This window comes from Entelurus aequoreus, linkage group LG18 (assembly GCF_033978785.1).
Source record: "Entelurus aequoreus isolate RoL-2023_Sb linkage group LG18, RoL_Eaeq_v1.1, whole genome shotgun sequence".
NCBI classification, from domain to species: Eukaryota; Metazoa; Chordata; class Actinopteri; order Syngnathiformes; family Syngnathidae; genus Entelurus; species Entelurus aequoreus.
In genome coordinates this window covers 50,655,256-50,677,126 of record NC_084748.1, presented here as the reverse complement: position 1 = coordinate 50,677,126, position 21,871 = coordinate 50,655,256, and the positions used below count along the sequence as shown (strand labels likewise).

Here is a 21,871-nt window from a genome sequence, read left to right as displayed (position 1 = left end):
TATTTTTTTGTTTTCTTTACTTGTTGTTGAAAGTGCCTTGACTGGTGTGTGAATTATAAATGTATGTATGAAAAAACAAACAAACAAAAAAACAACAGCATGGTCACGTGTGTGTACCTAATGTTGTGTCCCCCGAGGGCAGGGGTCGGCAACCCAAAATGTTGAAAGAGCCATATTGGACCAAAAAAACAAAAACAAATCTGTCTGTAGCTGCAAAAAATTAAAAGCCATATTACATGTGTCATGAGATATAAATTTAATTAAGAGGACTTAAAGGAAACTAAATGAGCTCAAATATAGCTACAAATGAGGCATAATGATGCAATATGTACACATCGCTAGCCTAAATAGCATGTTAGCATCGACTAGCTTGCAGTCATGCAGTGACCAAATATGTCTGATTAGCACTTCACACAAGTCAATAACATCAACAAAACTCACCTTTGTGCACTCACGCACAACGTTAAAAGTGTGGTGGACAAAATGAGACAGAAAAAGAAGTGGCATAAAACACGTCCTAGAAAGTCGGAGAAAGTTATACTCGTAAACAGACTATACGGTGAGTTCAAGGACCGCCAAAATAAGTAGGACAAAACGGCGCTCGCCAAATACTTGAATCAGTGAAGCATATTTAATATAAACAGTGTGATTTATAACAATTAGGGAGGTTTGTGTCATGTTTGTCCTCCTACAGAAACCATACTAAAACAAAAAAATAGATTTTTTTTCCGCCTCATCTTTTTCCATTCTTCATACATTTTTGAAAAATCTCCAGAGAGCCACTAGGGCGGCGCTAAAGAGCCACATGCGGCTCTAGAGCCGCGGGTTGCCGACCCCCGCCCGAGGGGATCAGAGCGGTGCGCATGCGCACGGGCAGCCTCCCCGCCAGCGTCCAGGCTTTGGAGGCTTTAAAAGACTTGTTGCTGCTCTCAAATGTGGCGTTTCTTCTCCTTCTCCCACGTCCGGCCATGTTCCGGCGGAGCCTGACGACGTGCGACGTGCGGTGCCGCGGACTTAAGTTGCTGCTGCCGCTCCTGGAGGCTGGAGGGACGGACGTGACGGTAATAAAGACGCCACAGACATGCTAGCGGGTCCAATTAAACGCGCCTTTTTTTTAATTGGCCTTAATCATGTTCGCACTGATGTTGTCTTGGCGGCCGATAAGTTACTTAATCATGTTCGTTACTGATGTTGTCTCGTCTCGGCGGCCAATAAGTTGTGGACAGCGCGTGAAGGACGTTTGGACGCCACGTGACGCCATCATTAATTAGCTCTTCAATCAGGCCTGCTCGGCGGACACTTGATTAGGTACACCTGCACCATCCATCGCCGCAAACAATGTTTGCATTAGACGTGTTGTTGTTTGTAATAACTCTTTTTGAGCAGTACACCAAGTCGTGCCAGCAACAGTAAAACTGTATAAGCGTAAATATAAAAGGGACAAGCGGTAGAAAATTGGATGGATAAACATACTGTTTGATTGCTAGCTGACAGCTGCCAATCAAAAAGTCACCACCTGAAGTAGTTTCATTGGAAATAAATACATCAGACTTTTAACATGCTCGAAGAGGAGTAGGAAGAAGCCGACTTTATTGAAATAATCCCTGATCATGTGTTGCCGTAATTGTACCTTTTTTAGTAAAGAAAGTGTCACAGATTGAGAAACACATAAAAGTGACACAAATATTATCATTCATTAATCACACATCATCGTTATGGCCAATAAAGAAACACTAATGAATCAATGCCGATTAGGCAGTTCATATTTTTGCTAATTACTGGGACAGTAACGCATTGTGTACACTTATTAATCTGTGTGTGTGTTATTTTGAAGTAAATTGACACTCTTTTGTAAATGTCTTAAATAACATGATGTAGTACAATTGTGTGACTCAACATTAACATATTGTCACATGCACACTGTACTATTTTATATGTGTGTACCTAATGTTGTGACTCAATATTAACATATTGTCACATGCACACTGTACTATTTTATATGTGTGTACCTAATGTTGTGACTCAATATTAACATATTGTCACATGCACACTGTACTATTTTATATGTGTGTACCTAATGTTGTGACTCAATATTGACATATTGTCACATGCACACTGTACTATTTTATATGTGTGTACCTAATGTTGTGACTCAATATTAACATATTGTTACATCCATACTGTTTTATTTATGTGTGTACCTAATGTTGTGACTCAATATTAACATATTGTTACATCCACACTGTACTATTTTATATGTGTGTACCTAATGTTGTGACTCAATATTAACATATTGTCACATGCACACTGTACTATTTTATATGTGTGTACCTAATGTTGTGACTCAATATTGACATATTGTCACATCCACACTGTACTATTTTATATGTGTGTACCTAATGTTGTGACTCAATATTAACATATTGTCACATGCACACTGTACTATTTTATATGTGTGTACCTAATGTTGTGACTCAATATTAACATATTGTTACATGCACACTGTACTATTTTATATGTGTGTACCTAATGGTGTGACTCAATATTAACATATTGTTACATCCACACTGTACTATTTTATATGTGTGTACCTAATGTTGTGACTCAACATTAACATATTGTCACATGCACACTGTACTATTTTATATGTGTGTACCTAATGTTGTGACTCAATATTAACATATTGTCACATGCACACTGTACTATTTTATATGTGTGTACCTAATGTTGTGACTCAATATTAACATATTGTCACATGCACACTGTACTATTTTATATGTGTGTACCTAATGTTGTGACTCAATATTGACATATTGTCACATGCACACTGTACTATTTTATATGTGTGTACCTAATGTTGTGACTCAATATTAACATATTGTTACATCCATACTGTTTTATTTATGTGTGTACCTAATGTTGTGACTCAATATTAACATATTGTTACATCCACACTGTACTATTTTATATGTGTGTACCTAATGTTGTGACTCAATATTAACATATTGTCACATGCACACTGTACTATTTTATATGTGTGTACCTAATGTTGTGACTCAATATTGACATATTGTCACATCCACACTGTACTATTTTATATGTGTGTACCTAATGTTGTGACTCAATATTAACATATTGTCACATGCACACTGTACTATTTTATATGTGTGTACCTAATGTTGTGACTCAATATTAACATATTGTTACATGCACACTGTACTATTTTATATGTGTGTACCTAATGGTGTGACTCAATATTAACATATTGTTACATCCACACTGTACTATTTTATATGTGTGTACCTAATGTTGTGACTCAATATTGACATATTGTCACATGCACACTGTACTATTTTATATGTGTGTACCTAATGGTGTGACTCAATATTGACATATTGTCACATGCACACTGTACTATTTTATATGTGTGTACCTAATGGTGTGACTCAATATTGACATATTGTCACATGCACACTGTACTATTTTATATGTGTGTACCTAATGTTGTGACTCAATATTAACATATTGTCACATGCACACTGTACTATTTTATATGTGTGTACCTAATGTTGTGACTCAATATTGACATATTGTCACATGCACACTGTACTATTTTATATGTGTGTACCTAATGGTGTGACTCAATATTGACATATTGTCACATGCACACTGTACTATTTTATATGTGTGTACCTAATGGTGTGACTCAATATTGACATATTGTCACATGCACACTGTACTATTTTATATGTGTGTACCTAATGGTGTGACTCAATATTAACATATTGTCACATGCACACTGTACTATTTTATACGTGTGTACCTAATGTTGTGACTCAATATTAACATATTGTCACATGCACACTGTACTATTTTATATGTGTGTACCTAATGGTGTGACTCAATATTAACATATTGTCACATGCACACTGTACTATTTTATACGTGTGTACCTAATGTTGTGACTCAATATTGACATATTGTCACATGCACTCTGTACTATTTTATATGTGTGTACCTAATGTTGTGACTCAACATTAAAATATTGTCACATGCACACTGTACTATTTTATATGTGTGTACCTAATGTTGTGACTCAATATTGACATATTGTCACATGCACACTGTACTATTTTATACGTGTGTACCTAATGTTGTGACTCAATATTGACATATTGTCACATGCACACTGTACTATTTTATATGTGTGTAACTAATGTTGTGACTCAACATTAACATATCGTCACATGCACACTGTACTATTTTATATGTGTGTACCTAATGTTGTGACTCAATATTAACATATTGTCACATGCACACTGTACTATTTTATGTGTGTACCTAATGTTGTGACTCAATATTAACATATTGTCACATGCACACTGTACTATTTTATATGTGTGTACCTAATGTTGTGACTCAATATTAACATATTGTCACATCCACACTGTACTATTTTATGTGTGTACCTAATGTTGTGACTCAATATTAACATATTGTCACATCCACACTGTATTATTTTATATGTGTGTACCTAATGTTGTGACTCAATATTAACATATTGTCACATCCACACTGTACTATTTTATATGTGTGTACCTAATGTTGTGACTCAATATTAACATATTGTTACATCCATACTGTTTTATTTATGTGTGTGTACCTAATGTTGTGACTCAATATTAACATATTGTTACATCCATACTGTTTTATTTATGTGTGTGTACCTAATGTTGTGACTCAACATTAACATATTGTCACATGCACACTGTACTATTTTATATGTGTGTACCTAATGTTGTGACTCAATATTGACATATTGTCACATCCACACTGTACTATTTTATATGTGTGTACCTAATGTTGTGACTCAATATTAACATATTGTCACATGCACACTGTACTATTTTATATGTGTGTACCTAATGTTGTGACTCAATATTAACATATTGTTACATGCACACTGTACTATTTTATATGTGTGTACCTAATGGTGTGACTCAATATTAACATATTGTTACATCCACACTGTACTATTTTATATGTGTGTACCTAATGTTGTGACTCAATATTGACATATTGTCACATGCACACTGTACTATTTTATATGTGTGTACCTAATGGTGTGACTCAATATTGACATATTGTCACATGCACACTGTACTATTTTATATGTGTGTACCTAATGGTGTGACTCAATATTGACATATTGTCACATGCACACTGTACTATTTTATACGTGTGTACCTAATGTTGTGACTCAATATTAACATATTGTCACATGCACACTGTACTATTTTATATGTGTGTACCTAATGGTGTGACTCAATATTAACATATTGTCACATGCACACTGTACTATTTTATACGTGTGTACCTAATGTTGTGACTCAATATTGACATATTGTCACATGCACACTGTACTATTTTATTTGTGTGTACCTAATGTTGTGACTCAACATTAAAATATTGTCACATGCACACTGTACTATTTTATATGTGTGTACCTAATGTTGTGACTCAATATTGACATATTGTCACATGCACACTGTACTATTTTATACGTGTGTACCTAATGTTGTGACTCAATATTGACATATTGTCACATGCACACTGTACTATTTTATATGTGTGTACCTAATGTTGTGACTCAATATTGACATATTGTCACATGCACACTGTACTATTTTATATGTGTGTACCTAATGTTGTGACTCAATATTAACATATTGTCACATGCACACTGTACTATTTTATACGTGTGTACCTAATGTTGTGACTCAATATTAACATATTGTCACATCCACACTGTACTATTTTATATGTGTGTAACTAATGTTGTGACTCAACATTAACATATCGTCACATGCACACTGTACTATTTTATATGTGTGTACCTAATGTTGTGACTCAATATTGACATATTGTCACATCCACACTGTACTATTTTATATGTGTGTACCTAATGTTGTGACTCAATATTAACATATTGTCACATGCACACTGTACTATTTTATGTGTGTACCTAATGTTGTGACTCAATATTAACATATTGTCACATGCACACTGTACTATTTTATATGTGTGTACCTAATGTTGTGACTCAATATTAACATATTGTCACATCCACACTGTACTATTTTATGTGTGTACCTAATGTTGTGACTCAATATTAACATATTGTCACATCCACACTGTATTATTTTATATGTGTGTACCTAATGTTGTGACTCAATATTAACATATTGTCACATCCACACTGTACTATTTTATATGTGTGTACCTAATGTTGTGACTCAATATTAACATATTGTTACATCCATACTGTTTTATTTATGTGTGTGTACCTAATGTTGTGACTCAATATTAACATATTGTTACATCCATACTGTTTTATTTATGTGTGTGTACCTAATGTTGTGACTCAACATTAACATATTGTCACATGCACACTGTACTATTTTATATGTGTGTACCTAATGTTGTGACTCAACATTAACATATTGTCACATGCACACTGTACTATTTTATATGTGTGTACCTAATGTTGTGACTCAACATTAACATATTGTCACATGCACACTGTACTATTTTATATGTGTGTACCTAATGTTGTGACTCAACATTAACATATTGTCACGTGCACACTGTTTTATTTCAATGTGCAGGTGTACCTAATGGTGTGTCCAGTACTATTCTCTCCAGGAGTCGTCAGTGTGTCCTCATTAATTACCATAAAGCCTTTTGGACATTTAAATCCCGCTAAAGAGAATTAGTTGACCATATATTGGCTTGTAAAAGAATGTAACGAATATTGAGTTGTGAGTATTTCTTTCATCACGGTTGGAAGTTGATTCAGTGGCAATAATTGATCGTAGGACAGGAAGTTGATTCAGTGGCAATAATTGATCGTAGGACAGGAAGTTGATTCAGTGGCAATAATTGATCGTAGGACAGGAAGTTGATTCAGTGGCAATAATTGATCGTAGGACAGGAAGTTGATTCAGTGGCAATAATTGATCGTAGGACAGGAAGTTGATTCAGTGGCAATAATTGATCGTAGGACAGGAAGTTGATTCAGTGGCAATAATTGATCGTAGGACAGGAAGTTGATTCAGTGGCAATAATTGATCGTAAGACAGGAAGTTGATTCAGTGGCAATAATTGATCGTAAGACAGGAAGTTGATTCAGTGGCAATAATTGATCGTAAGACAGGAACTTGATTCAGTGGCAATAATTGATCGTAAGACAGGAAGTTGATTCAGTGGCATTAATTGATCATAAAACAGATGAAAACTAGTATGTTGGTCTGCAAAAAAGCAACTGCCTTGTTTTTTCCTTTGTTTTAGGTGTTTATTTTCTTTGTTGCAAGTGTTGTTGATTTTTTCTTTACTTTAGATGTTATTGTTTATTTTGTCTTCGTTTTATGTGTTATTGTTTACTATTTTCTTAGTTGTAGGTGTTATTGTTTATTTTTGTCTTTGCTTTAGGTGTTATTGTTTATTTTTCTCTTTGTTTTGGGTGTTATTTTTTATAATTGTTTTTAGTTTTAGGTGTTATTGTTTATTTTTTTCTTTGTTTTAGGTGTTATAGTTTATTTTTTCTTTATTTGAGGTGTTGTCTATTTTATCTTTGTTTTAGGTGTTATTGTTTATTTTTGTTGTTGTTGTTGTAGGTATTATTGTTTATTTTTATTTAGATGTTATTGTTTATTTTAATTTTATTTGAGATGTTATTGTTTATTTTTATTTTATTTTAGATGTTATTGTGTATTTTTTCCTTTATTTTAGATGCTATTGTTTATTATTTTCTTTGTTTCAGATGTTATTGTCTGTGTCAGACAGGCGATGAAGTGAGACATTAAGTCATCCAGAAGGAGTTGATCCCACACGTAGATGATGGACATCATCGGTAAGTTTACAGTACCTTATGAAGCTGACATACTGTATATATTTGTGGCCTACCATTAAAGGTGTCATGCATGGTTGCCATAGTAACGGCTGCCTTCCATATGCTCTCTACTTTGTAGTGACCAGCGTCTTTATCCCTCTGACACATACAATTACTACACTTGTTACTCATTAACTAAATACACTAAATACACTTAATATACTTAATCCACCAAATACACTAAATACACCAACTACACTAAATACACTAAATACACCAATTACAATAAATACACTGAATACACCAAAAAAACCAAATATATGTAATGTAGTTATATTCATAATAACATGTAGTATATACATGATGTTAGTATATATGTCATGTAGTAACATTCATAATAACATGTCATATATACATGATGTAAGTATATATGTCATGTAGTAACATTCATAATAACATGTAATATATACATGATGTAAGTATATATGTCATGTAGTAACATTCATAATAACATGTAATATATACATGATGTAAGTATATATGTCATGTAGTAACATTCATAATAACATGTAATATATACATGATGTAAGTATATATGTCATGTAGTAACATTCATAATAACATGTAATATATACATGATGTAAGTATATATGTCATGTAGTAACATTCATAATAACATGTAATATATACATGATGTAAGTATATATGTCATGTAGTAACATTCATAATAACAAGTATTATTTACTTATTATTTTGATCATTTCAAGCATACAGCGACATATTAATTTCACAGACGCATCACAACGTTCACTTTCCCTTCAACAACAACAAGAAGACTACTAATTATGGCAGACTTGATGAGAGAAAACAAAGACTACGTTGGGACAAATGATGATCCAGAAACTTCTATTTTTGAGCCTGAATATAAGGAGGATGATCTACAAGTTTTAGTGTGCTAAACAGATGCAGATTTAGTCAAACACTAAGCATCATGTAGCAGTATTGCTAAGTGCTAAACAAGATGTACTAACATAATAAAACAATCACTTACTGTACAATGTCTGCTCTCACTGGGATAAAGACTGATGGGATGTTTATATCTTCCTCTTTACATCAACAATTCATTATAATCCTTACTACAAAACAACTTATTTCCGTGTGTTTCTGATCATCTCCGGGTCTAAGTTGGATGTCAAAGTGGACCAACTTGTGGGTTTACGTCCACAACCTTCTACTATCCAGGTGAGAGACATGATTTATCATCTACAATTAACTTTCACCAACTCAGAGGCGATACAGCAGCTCAATATGTCAATATAGCAGCATAAGCTAGTTAGCTCTCTGCAGTCTGCGTTAGCACTTATAATAACAATATCACTAATACTTGGTCAATATTCAGGTCACAACATGTAAATGGAGTATTGTTGGTGCTTTTTGGATGTTTTTTCAGAGTACTTTATGGGCGCAATATTGTACTCTCAATAGCTACACTGTTAGCCACCTCTTACTTGCTGTATTTTATGAGTTAAATTGCTTAAAAAAATCAAAACATACGTTATTGTCTTGCATACGGATTTTGAATGATAGACTCAATTCATAAACAGTAAAGGGGGCAAACTAAATAATAGTAATAATTATACATATATATATATATATATATGAGTATACACTACCGTTCAAAAGTTTGGGGTCACATGTAAATGTCCTTATTTTTGAAGGAAAAGCACTGTACTTTTCAATGAAGATAACGTTAAACTAGTCTTAACTTGAAAGAAATATACTCTATACATTGCTAATGTGGTAAATGACTATTCTAGCTGCAAATGTCTGCTTTTTGGTGCAATATCTACATAGGTGTATAGAGGCCCATTTCCAGCAACTATCACTCCAGTGTTCTAATGGTACAATGTGTTTGCTCATTGGCTCAGAAGGCTAATTGATGATTAGAAAACCCTTGTGCAATCATGTTCACACATCTGAAAACACTTTAGCTCGTTACAGAAGCTACAAAACTGACCTTCCTTTGAGCAGATTGAGTTTCTGGAGCATCACATTTGTGGGGTCAATTAAACACTCAAAATGGCCAGAAAAAGAGTTCTTAGAAATTAAGGCTATTCCACAAAATTGTTTGGGTATATATATATATATATATATATATATATATATATATATATATATATATATATATATATATATATATATATATATATATATATATATATATATATATATATATATATATATATATATATATATATATATATATATATATATATATATATATATATATATATATTATGTTTGCAGCGGTTTTTGAAAGGCTAATATTCTTCAAGGCCGTTAGAGTGTATTTTTTGGTTTTGTTGTTGATTAACCCTTCTCAGGGCATATGTTTAATTATCAAATAAATATTGTTTTAATCAGATAAATCACATGTTTGAATTTGGATTAATCATGATTAATCACAGGTTATTACTTGCCTGCATAATTTAAATACAATTTAAAAAACAAAACAATATTTGGACACAAATGCAACTTCATCGTCATAATGTCATACGGGAACATTTTTGATGTGTTATCTTTGACTGCACGTCATTTATTTGTTCAAAACTGATCTGAAGTCTGGTCAGGGTGTTTATTTGGAGTGAAACTTCCCAGCGACCCGTGCGTACCTTGATGCCTTTCAGCTAAACACGGTTAACTTAAAGGAGCATTCGGAGTCAAAATAAAGTGTGTGATTAATTTGCATATTTTCATGATTACTACTTCCCAGGACATTTCCGGAAAATGTTATTTCTGCAAATTGTGCCTTACATCACCCGGAGAGTATTCTATGGCGTCACATTAGTACCAAAAATCCAAGCGCGTAAAAACTGTTATCGCGCGCTGATTCTCCACTTCGTGCGCGCGCGCGACACCCTTTTGCGCGCGCGTGGTGCCTTTGTGCGCGCGCGGCGCCTTCTTGCGTGCGCGCGGTGCCTTTCTGCGCGCGCGCGGTGCCTTTCTACGCGCGCGCCGTCTCGGTCCGTGCGCTGTCATGTTTCATTTTGGTACTTTGGGGGCGGGCATGCTTAGACCGCCCCTTCTTTCTGATTGGCTTTGAGCAATCAGAAGTATAGCAGGGCGGGTCATTGGAAGAAGTGGATCAAAAAATGTTGGCTGAAAAAGAGGTAAGTTATTGAACTGGTTTGGAGTGATTGTAAGGGTACTATTACTAAAAATAATAATAATACATTTTTATTTATAAAGCACTTTTCATACATTTAAAATGCAGCTCAAAGTGCTTTACATAGTTAAAAACAAAATGAGAAATAACACCCACACCCCATGAAGACAGTCAAACATGTACATAAAAATAAACAAACAACAACAACAATAATAATAACAACACAATGACAATAGCCAATCACAGGAACCCTCTGGACGTGGAGATCCAGAGGGCTCTTTGAGGAAACACTAGATGATCAAATAAATGGATTAAAAATAATTAAAATACACATCAGGTAAAAGTCCAAAAATAATATGAAATAAGATAAGATATAATCAAACATAAAAATAAACTACAATATGAAAAACTATAAAATAAAATAAAATACAATAAAAACTGAAATATAAATATAATAAGACCATATAAAAATAGGCTAAGATATGATAAAACATAAAAATAAGCTAAGATATGATAAAACATAAAAATAACTAATACTAATAGAATAATCTTGCACATTGGGCCTAATATTTGTGTAGTAAAGTGGTTTTTGAATTCGAGCAATGTAATCTGAAAGATGTTTAAAATATCAACAATTAATGTTGATATTTTTGAAACAATATACTTCTCATAACATGAGTATCTGTGTGCATGAAAGAGTGGAAAGAAAAGCATTGCTATAGTTTCACTTCATCTGCCTTTTTTTACAACCTACTTGAAGTTGTATTTTTCTTATTTTTTCTCTCTTTTTTTTAATTTTTAATTTTTTTTTCAAAGCCAATCAGAAAGAAGGGGCGGTCTAAGCATGCCCGCCCCCAAAGTACCAAAATGAAACATGACAGCGCACAGACCGAGACAGCGCGCGCGCAGAAAGGCACAGCGCGCGCGCAGAAAGGCACAAAAGCGCCGCGCGCAAAAGGGTGTCGCGCGCGCGCACGAAGTGGAGAATCAGCGCGCGATAACAGTTTTTACGCGCTTGGATTTTTGGTACTAATGTGACGCCATAGTATTCACAGCACTTCACTTTTTACACATTTTCTTATGTTACATTCTTATTCCGCAATGGAATACATTCATTTTTGTCCTCAATGTTCTACACACAATATACCCCATAGTGACATTGTAAAAAAGTTTTTTGCAACATTTTTGCAAATGTATTCAAGTAAAAAAGTAAAATGTACATAAGTATTCTGAGCCTTTGCTCAATACTTAGTTGATGCACCTTTGGCTGCAATTCCAGCCTCAAGTCTTTGTGAATACGATGCCACACGCCTGGCACACCTATCTTTGGGCAGACGTCCTGGATGAAAAACTGTTGCTATTCATCCAACTTAATGGAGCTTGAGAGGTGCTGCAAAAAGGAATGGTTGAAATTGCCCAAAGATAGGTGTGCCAAGCATGTGGCATCGTATTCAAAGAGACTTGAGGCTGGGTTAGGGTTAGGGTTAGGGTTAGGGGGGGAGGTTTTTGTAGGGGGAAAAAATTTGGCGTGACAAAGGCTTTTGTAGGGGGTAAGAAATTTGGCGTGAAAGCTGCAGCAGTGCCTGATGAATAATTGCCTGTTTCAAAGAGTGCTGCTCCTTTTTCCTATGTGGGTAACAACATTTAACTATGTATTTTTTTTCTGAATTGGTTCAACCGCCACACGCCCGAATCTATTTAAAATCTATTTTTTTTGTCATGCATCTGCCCAACCCGCTGATTATCCGCGGAGTCCGCGGTTGTGTCCGCAAACCGCGCATCTCTAGGAGATATATGTATGTACATATGTATGTATGTATGTATGTATGTATGTATGTATGTATGTATGTATGTATGTATGTATGTGTGTGTGTGTAAGTGTGTATGTGTGTAGGTACATATGTGTACGTGCGTACGTGCACACACATATACATAGACATATACATATACATATACGTATGTATGATCCTGCAAGTACTTGATGTAAGTCCATGTTGGTCAAATAGATATCGAGTTGATACCACGATGATTACATATATATTTTTTAGCATCACAAAATCTTTTTTCCTTTTTTTAAAATGTATATGATGTTTATAAAGTCAGTAAATACGTACCTGGACACATGAGGACTTTGAATATGACCAATGTACGATCCTGTAACTACTTGGTATCATCAGATCCATACCTAAATGTGTGGTATCATCCAAAACTAATGTCAAGTATCAAAGAAGAGAAGAATAAGTGATTATTACATTTGAACAGAAGTGTAGATAGAACATGTTAAAACAGAAAATAAGCAGATATTAACAGTAAATGAACAAGTAGATTGATAATCCATTTTTACAGTTTGTCCCTCATAATGTGTAGAAAATAATAGGTGTATAAATGACACAATATGTTACTGCATACGTCAGCAGACTAATTAGGAGTCTTTGTTTGTTTACTTACTACTAAAAGACAAGTTGTCTATTTTATTTAAGGACTAAATGACAATAATAAACATATGTTTCATCTACACTAACATTTGTTGTTACAATAAAGACAATAATACATTTTTTTGTGCTCCCCTTTATTTACAAAAGTACTGAAAAGTACCAAAATATTGGTATCAGGACAACACTAGTATTGATGCACTGTGACGATTGATCAAAGAAACTAATCGATAGATGACTCTGTCACTAAAATAATTGATAGATTTGGTCAGGCAATCCTTCTCTGAGGACACAGCACCTGATCTAGGATGACAACAAAGTCGTCCAGGAGTGAGGCTGCATGATGAACACATGAACATGAATTCCTCTGCAGATACTCAGCGTGCCTTGGAGGCTGTGGAGCGACTTCAAGCCAAACTGAAGGAGCGAGGAGAAGCTGAGGACAAACTCAGCCTGCTGAAGAGCGTCCTGAGGAGCCGCCTCTTCCTTCACATTCTCAGCCTGCAGAAGGCCCAACGCCAGCCTGCAGCCAAGGTACGGCAAGTCTACGCTGTGTGTGTGTTTGTGTGTGTGTGTTTGTGTGGTGTGTGTGCTGAAGAAGGAGCTGGAATCACTTCCAAAATACTGAATGCACGAAGCAAACGGGATGACTAATCAGCTTACCTTGGCTTAACACTAAAGCCTGCAGACATGGAGAGGGAGCGAGAAGGAAGAAGAGACATGTGTGCAAGACTAGAACCAGGCTGGCTGTGTGGGATGTGGTCTTTGTTCTCCCAAGTAGGGACCACACTGTATACACCCGGAGATCAGCACTCAGTCCGGGTCTTGAGCTTGTGTTGTTTGGCAGTTGATGAGGTTTGGTGCAGTAAGTGTGATGACTTGCTAATAGGCTAAGAGCATAAGACTAACACAGGCATTACCACCTTAGGGAAGACGACCTCTTCATCTCACCACACCTAAAGACGGGTGTCTTGCTCAAGGATGACTTCACAGCCTTTCTTTTTGGACTTCCTGGTCCAAATCCCAGTTTTGACTGGCCAAAATATTGCAATCAGCTGAATATACAATTATAATAAAACATTTTTTCACGACTAAAATTGGAAAATACTGGTTCAGTTCAGTTTCAGTTTATTTCCAACATGCATACGATACAATGTAATGCATCGGGGGTGGTCTCCATGCCAATATTTTGGTACCGGTACCAAAATGTATTTCGATACTTTTCTAAATAAAACCACAACAAAATTCCATTATTGTCTTTATTTTACCAAACAATCTTACAGTACATTACACACGTGTTTCTTATTGCAATTGAGTCCTTAAATAAAATAAAACGGGTACTTTTTAGAGGCGGTATAGTACCAAATATAATTTGTTAGCGGTACTATACTAGTACCGGTATAGCGTACAACCCTAAATGCATCCAGTGTTTCCCATAAACTGCCACGATACCTGTGGCGGTGGGGGCGGGGCTATGGGCGTGGTCACCATGACATCATCAAGTAATTTGCATAATTTACTACAATGATATGATTTTCTCTAAAACGGCTCAAAAAATGTATACTTACTAATTAATAATAACAGTTGTGTTTTAAACGTCCATCCATTCATCCATTTTACAATATAATTACAACACTTTATGTACATATTTATATACAGATTTGAACAATAAGTTATTCACTGAAATATATTTATTAATTGTGGTTCTTACAAAAAAATATATATCTTATAAAATATAAAAGCTAAAATGTCTCTTAAAGCTCTGCCCCTTTAATTAGTGCATACTAAATAATTTAACTTTAGCCTACTACTACAACCATATTATTTACCAGCAACATAAAGTGAAACAGAGGCAGAGGTGTCCTGCCACAGTCAGTAACAAATAAACAGAAAACAGTAGTGGTCAAATACAAATAAGGCAACAAGAGAAGTATCCTACACTTCTCTTTTGTGAAGTAAATGTGAACAGCCTATATGGGCATCTACATCAACTATATGATTTGCCTGAGAAGCTGGACAGGACAAAAAAAAAGTATTTTATTTATTTTTTTATATATTTTTTTTATTTGTGGCGGACGTAATTCTTTCGTGGCGGGCCGCCACAAATAAATGAATGTGTGGGAAACACTGGCATCACATACTTCCAGTTGTTTCAATACAGCATGTCCGAAAAGGAGTAGGAAGAAGCTGAGCTTATTGAATCCTACCCCTTTTCATATCATAGCAATTTTATCCCATTTCCTTATTCTCTGTTTGTAACAGAACAGGAAATAAATCAATAATATACCATAGTAAGTAAACACATTTTAAATACATAAATAATCTTTATCTCAAACAAAGGTACACAATGTTGATCATAATTGTTCTTCTGTGTACTTTGTGATCACTTGTAGTTTGAACAGTCTCATAAAGTGAATCATATTAATACTTTGTTTGATTTATTTGCTTAATCCATTCTATCATTTAATTCCACATGTGAATATGATAAAGGTTTTAAGTGTTGTACGTGCATACACATGTTTTAAATGACATTTTCCTCTAAGGTTATATTTCTCCAGTGGTGGAGAAGTGATTTCTACTTGCCAACCAAGAAGTGGCCAAATGACGACTCCGAGAGTTGGAGTTTCTCTTCCTGTCACTCACGTTACGACATGAAGAGTCGCAGTCATGACACCCGCTGGAAAAAGTGCAACGGCAGAGGAGTTATGATGCTAACTTTAAAATAATGGTGACTGATGACATACAATTTATTTTACTTCACTCTACCAGTGATAGACTTTTGAAGACAAAATCAACACAATATTTGTGCCTTTGGAAGTTACTTTATATTTGTGTCAATAGGCTAATAATGATACTGTATAAAGGAATAATATCCTTTTTACTACAGCGTAGAGACATGGTCTGTCCCGGCACCTCAGAGCAAGAAGGCTTTGGGTACGACTACATGCATTTGTGTCTTTATCATGACCTCCTGATGCTTGGAGTCAGCTGGGACAGGCTCAGACCTCAAGGAGACCTGGACTGAAAAATAGTCTTATGTCTCTCCAGAAACCAATCCTAATTTCTGTTCTGCGGTAGTCCACAGCTGTTAAACAGATTTATAGAATGATGGTTTAAATTAATTTCAAACATGCTATACAGATGGGGGAACATTTCTAGTTTGATCAAATTTGGATTGATTTATTTTAGGAGCAAAATTGTTAGGGACTACTGTTGGTCTTGAACCCCAAGATGCAGAGATGGCAGGCGTAGCGAAGGAAAATGTGACTAATGTAAAACAAAACATATAGTTCAACTGGCAAATGCATATCCAGGGGAAACAGGAACCAGGAAACATGAAACAGGAAACAGCCAACAGGAGACAGGATAACAGGAGACAGGAACCAGGCAACAGCCAACAGGAACCAGGAAACAGAATAACAGGAGACAGAAACCAGGCAACAGGAACAAGGAAACAGTATAACAGGAGACAGGATAACAGGAAACAGAATACCAGGAAACAGCCAACAGGAACCAGGAAACTGAATAACAGGAGACAGGAAACAGAATAACAGGAACCAGGAAACAGAATAACAGGAACCAGGAATCAGGAACCAGGAAACAGAATAACAGGAGACAGGAAACAGAATAACAGGAGACAGGAAACATACAACATGAATCAATCATTGAGCCCTGACTGGAGGGCGAGGCAGGCTTAAATAGCAGCCTGATAGGCAACTGCAACCAGGTGTGCCAGGCTGCCAATCAGGGACAGGTGAGGGAAATGAGCGCTCAAAGAGACATGCAGGAAATAGAAACAAAATAAGAGCGCTGACAGGAAATAAACACAAACACAGAGGAAAACCCAAACATAACCAAACTGTCAGTGACAAGCCTGACAGTAGCCCACTTTCCTTTAACGGCTAACAGACGTTTTAAGTTTTAACAAAAAGTTCAAAACCAAGGGAGGGCGGAGGGAGAAATGGCGGTGGGCTGCCAGGCCAAGTTTCCCCGAATCCACCGGAGACGAGTCAGATGCAATTGGCGAGGCGGTCGCCCATGGAACGGCCACATCCGTGGCCGACGAGAGGACCGCGTGCGGTCGCCTGATGGAAAACCCAAACATAACCAAACTGTCAGTAAAAAGCCTGACAAAAATGTGATAAAAGAGTTGAAATCCCTTGTCGCACAGTTTTTTGTGGTCTATTTTCAGAGCACATTTGCGAGTACATTGAAGTGATTATAGGGTAGTTTTAATTTAGTGAGGCAACAGGATGAATAATCTTGTAATGTTCTAATCCATATTTCTAAATGATTGCTGGAGGTTGGGAGGACCAGCAGCACTTTAGGTGATAAAGGATAATTGGGTGTATAAGCCAGCCTATAAACAATAGTCCCCTGTCGATAATGAGTTGAGGGTTCCAGGTTCGATCCCCAGCTTCCACAATCCTAGTCACGTCTGTTGTGTCCTTGGGCAAGACACTTCACCCTTGCTCCTGATGGCTCGTGTTGCATGGCAGCCATCAGTGTGTGAATGTATGTGTGAATGTGGAAATAATTTCAAAGAAGTTAGAAAAGCGCTTTTTAAGTATAACGCATTTACCATTTTATAAGAACTGGACAAACTCTGTCACCTAAGAAGACGGCACAGAACGAAAGAGATTTTCTCGGATGTCTTCCACTCTGATTTAAGCAATACACGACAATATCTGATTAGCATTTTATTTCTTTTATCCACCCAACTGGTTTTAGCAAGAGACACCTTAATGTGAATGGCAAACAGAATATTGTTTCTTTTTACCAAACAGTCTCTGTGACCCTTGTGTAAGAAGTAAAGCAAACAAAGCAGAGTGTTATAGCACGGCAGTCTTCTTCTTCTCATTTACATCTGGTGAACATCTTGAATCTCTCATGTCAGAAATGTCTCCTCGCATGCTATTTATAGCCCTCAATTACGTGCCAATCATCCCATTTCTCTCTGTCTCTTATCACCCCTCCACAATAAATGTCTCCACCTCCACTATCTCCTGATCACCCTCATCCATTCCCCTCTCGGTCTCTGCACCCCACCATGGCATCCATCAACCGCTCTCTCCTTTATCTCTGCTCTTTCCTTCCCCAATCCTCACTTTCCCTGTGTCAACCCGCCATGGTTGCCCTCACACCTGACAGGCCAAGGGCCTCTCCAAGTCCGTGTCCATGAACTGTGGCAAGGGCCCGGCCGTGGGACTGGACACCAAGCTCAGTCACAGCGATTCCTACACCTGGGCCATGGAGAACCGAGGACCCAGCAGGTCTCTGCGCAGGGACGGGAGCGTCTCCTCCCTGGACTCGCAGGATCTGTCCTTCTCAGACCTCTACTCAGACAACTGCACTCACACGGAGTCACAGGTACTAGTAGGAAGCAATCTAGTCCCATGGTGCAACACATCGCCTTTCAAAGTATCCCATTTGTAAGAAAACATGACTTCAAAGCACTGTTCAGCGTTCTTGATGTCTGTTTGTGTTAGTACTGCACACCCCCTCGGATCTCCCGAACCATGTCCATGGGGAGGAACCTGTCTGCAATTGCTCATGAGGTAAACCCAAAACCATCTTGAACACAAAGTAGTTTAACGTGTACAGCACCTTGCTCTTTCTGCTCCTTCAGAGGCGTCACTTGGAGATCATCGAGCTGACCAATGATGGGAAAGGACTTGGATTTGGGATCATAGGAGGGCGGAGCACAGGAGTCATGGTCAAGACTATCCTGCCTGGAGGAGCAGCTGGGCAGGTACAACTTCCTGAGACCAAATGTGGAATGGCTTCCATCGTTTTAAGACTGAAACAAATTGGTTCTACTGTCATGTTGTATACAGTATGTCATGTTGTATACACTATGTCATGATGTATACAGTGTGTCATGTTGTAAGCAGTATGTCATGATGTATACAGTATGTCATGTTGTATACAGTGTCATGTTGTATACACTATGTCATGATGTATACAGTGTGTCATGTTGTAAGCAGTATGTCATGATGTATACAGTATGTCATGTTGTATACAGTATGTCATGATGCATACAGTATGTCATGATGTATACAGTATGTCATGATGCATACAGTATGTCATGATGTATACAGTATGTCATGATGTATACAGTATGTCATGATGTATACAGTGTGTCATGTTGTAAGCAGTATGTCATGATGTATACAGTATGTCATGATGTATACAGTATGTCATGTTGTATACAGTATGTCATGTTGTATACAGTGTGTCATGTTGTATGCAGTATGTCATGATGTATACAGTGTGTCATGTTGTATGCAGTATGTCATGATGTATACAGTGTGTCATGTTGTATACAGTATGACATGTTGTATGCAGTATGTCATGATGTATGCAGTGTGTCATGATGTATACATTATTTCATGTTATGTATACAGTATGTCACATTGTATATACTATATCATGTTGAAAACAGTATTTCATTTTGTTTATAGTATTTCATGTTGTATACAGTATGTCATGTTATATACAGTATTTCATGTTGTATACAGTATTTCATGTTGCATACAATGTGTCATGTTGTATACTGTGTTTCACGTTATATACAGTATATCATGTTGTATACAGTATTTCATGTTGTATACAGTATGTCATGTTTACAATATGCTATGTTGTATTTCATGTTGTATACTGTGTCATGTTGTATACAGCGTGTCATGTCGTGTACTGTGTGTCATGTTGTACACAATATGTCATGTTGTATTTCATGTTGTCTACAGCATGTCATGTTGTATAGAGTATTTCATGTTGTATACAGTATGTCATGTTGTATTTCATGTTGTATACAGCATGTCATGTTGTATACAGTATGTCATGTTGTATATAGTAGGTCATGTTGTATGTCATGCTGTATACAAAATATCATGTTGTATACAATATGCCATGTTGTATTTCATGTTGTTTACAAGTTGTATACAGTATTTCATGTTGTATTTCATGTTGTTTACATGTTGTTTACATGTTGTATACAATATGTCATGTTGTATTTCATGTTGTTTACATGTTGTATACAATATGCCATGTTGTATTCCATGTTGTTTACATGTTGTTTACATGTTGTATACAATATGTCATGTTGTATTTCATGTTGTTTACATACTGTATACAATATGCCATGTTGTATTTCATGTTGTTTACTAGGGGTCTAAGGGTATCTGTATTTGTATTGAACCGTTTCGGTTCGGTTTGTAGGTGTACCGAACGAGTTTCTACATGAACATATTATGTAGCCGCCTCCGCTTCCTTCTGCCTCTGTTTCTGTCAGTACTCTACACAGCACCCAGCATTGTCCCACCCACACAACCATCTGATTGGTTACAAACAGAGCGATAACAGCCAATCAGCAGTGAGTATTCAGAGCGCATGGAGTCAGTGCTTAGCGTTTAGCAGGTAATCATCAGGTTGCGGACTCTCCCCAAATGATAATAAACACCTCCCAGTCAACGACTAGTAACATCACTATGAGCCCGTTGACCTTCTAGAAATATAAAAGACAGCTCAGCTCGCTCGCAGTCCTGGCTTGAGGTGGAGGCTAATTCGCTTTTAGCGTAACGTTAGCTCATTTTGCGGTGTGTGTGTGTGTGTGTGTGTGTGTGTGTGTGTGTGTGTGTGTGTGTGTTACGGACAGCAAAGCCCTGTCTGTCTGTTATTTCACTTGACCTTTTTCTGTGTTGATTGAGCTGTGTTGAAGCAGCAAAAAAGGACATTATGTTAAATGAAAAGTTTCTGTCTCTGATAGTTGATATAATAATGTAAGTGCATCATTAAGCCTACATGAACTCCATGGTGTTCAGGGATGAATAGTCTCTCCTATTGCTATTGTACTATTTTTTCAGCTATAGTTACATTAATCATTAGTAATGCAGCAGCCTAGTTTTGAATGGCAGGGTCCCTGCTATCACATGTTGATAAAAATATAACATTTACATCATAAAAATCAACTACAGGCTTCCCAAATGCTGTAAAAAATTAAGCATGATGAGTTGACTTGAAACTGTTTAATGTTGCACTTTTTATATGTAGAAGAAAAGTTTTGTCATTTTATTTAATCTGAGCAACAACTTGAGGCAGTTTAATGTTGATTAACGTGGGCAGAATTATTATAGTGTTCCCAATGTTAAAAGGATAAAGCCATTGTTTACAAATTTGGTAAATAAATAACCAAAAAGTTTATATTTTGTTGTTTTCTTACTGTACCGAAAATTAACCGAACCTTGACCTCTAAACCGAGGTACGTACTGAACCGAAATGTTTGTGTACCGTTACACCCCTATTGTTTACATGTTGTATACAATATGTCATGTTGTATACAATATGTCATGTTGTATACAATGTGTCATGTTGTATGTCATG

General features: G+C 36.2%; 1 protein-coding gene across 1 annotated transcript in view; it reads left to right on the top strand.

The window, feature by feature from the left end:
• The first annotated feature begins 876 nt into the window (after window positions 1-876).
• LOC133633441 (multiple PDZ domain protein-like) overlaps window positions 877-21,871 on the top strand; it is a 149,092-nt gene continuing 128,097 nt past the window's right edge. Inside the window, exons 1-6 of the mRNA XM_062025967.1 lie at window positions 877-1,061; window positions 7,823-7,912; window positions 13,863-14,023; window positions 18,641-18,859; window positions 18,979-19,047; window positions 19,119-19,241. Of these exons, the coding sequence (XP_061881951.1) occupies window positions 7,897-7,912; window positions 13,863-14,023; window positions 18,641-18,859; window positions 18,979-19,047; window positions 19,119-19,241 (588 nt within the window). The 5' untranslated portion in view covers window positions 877-1,061; window positions 7,823-7,896. The remainder of the gene's footprint in view (window positions 1,062-7,822; window positions 7,913-13,862; window positions 14,024-18,640; window positions 18,860-18,978; window positions 19,048-19,118; window positions 19,242-21,871) is intronic.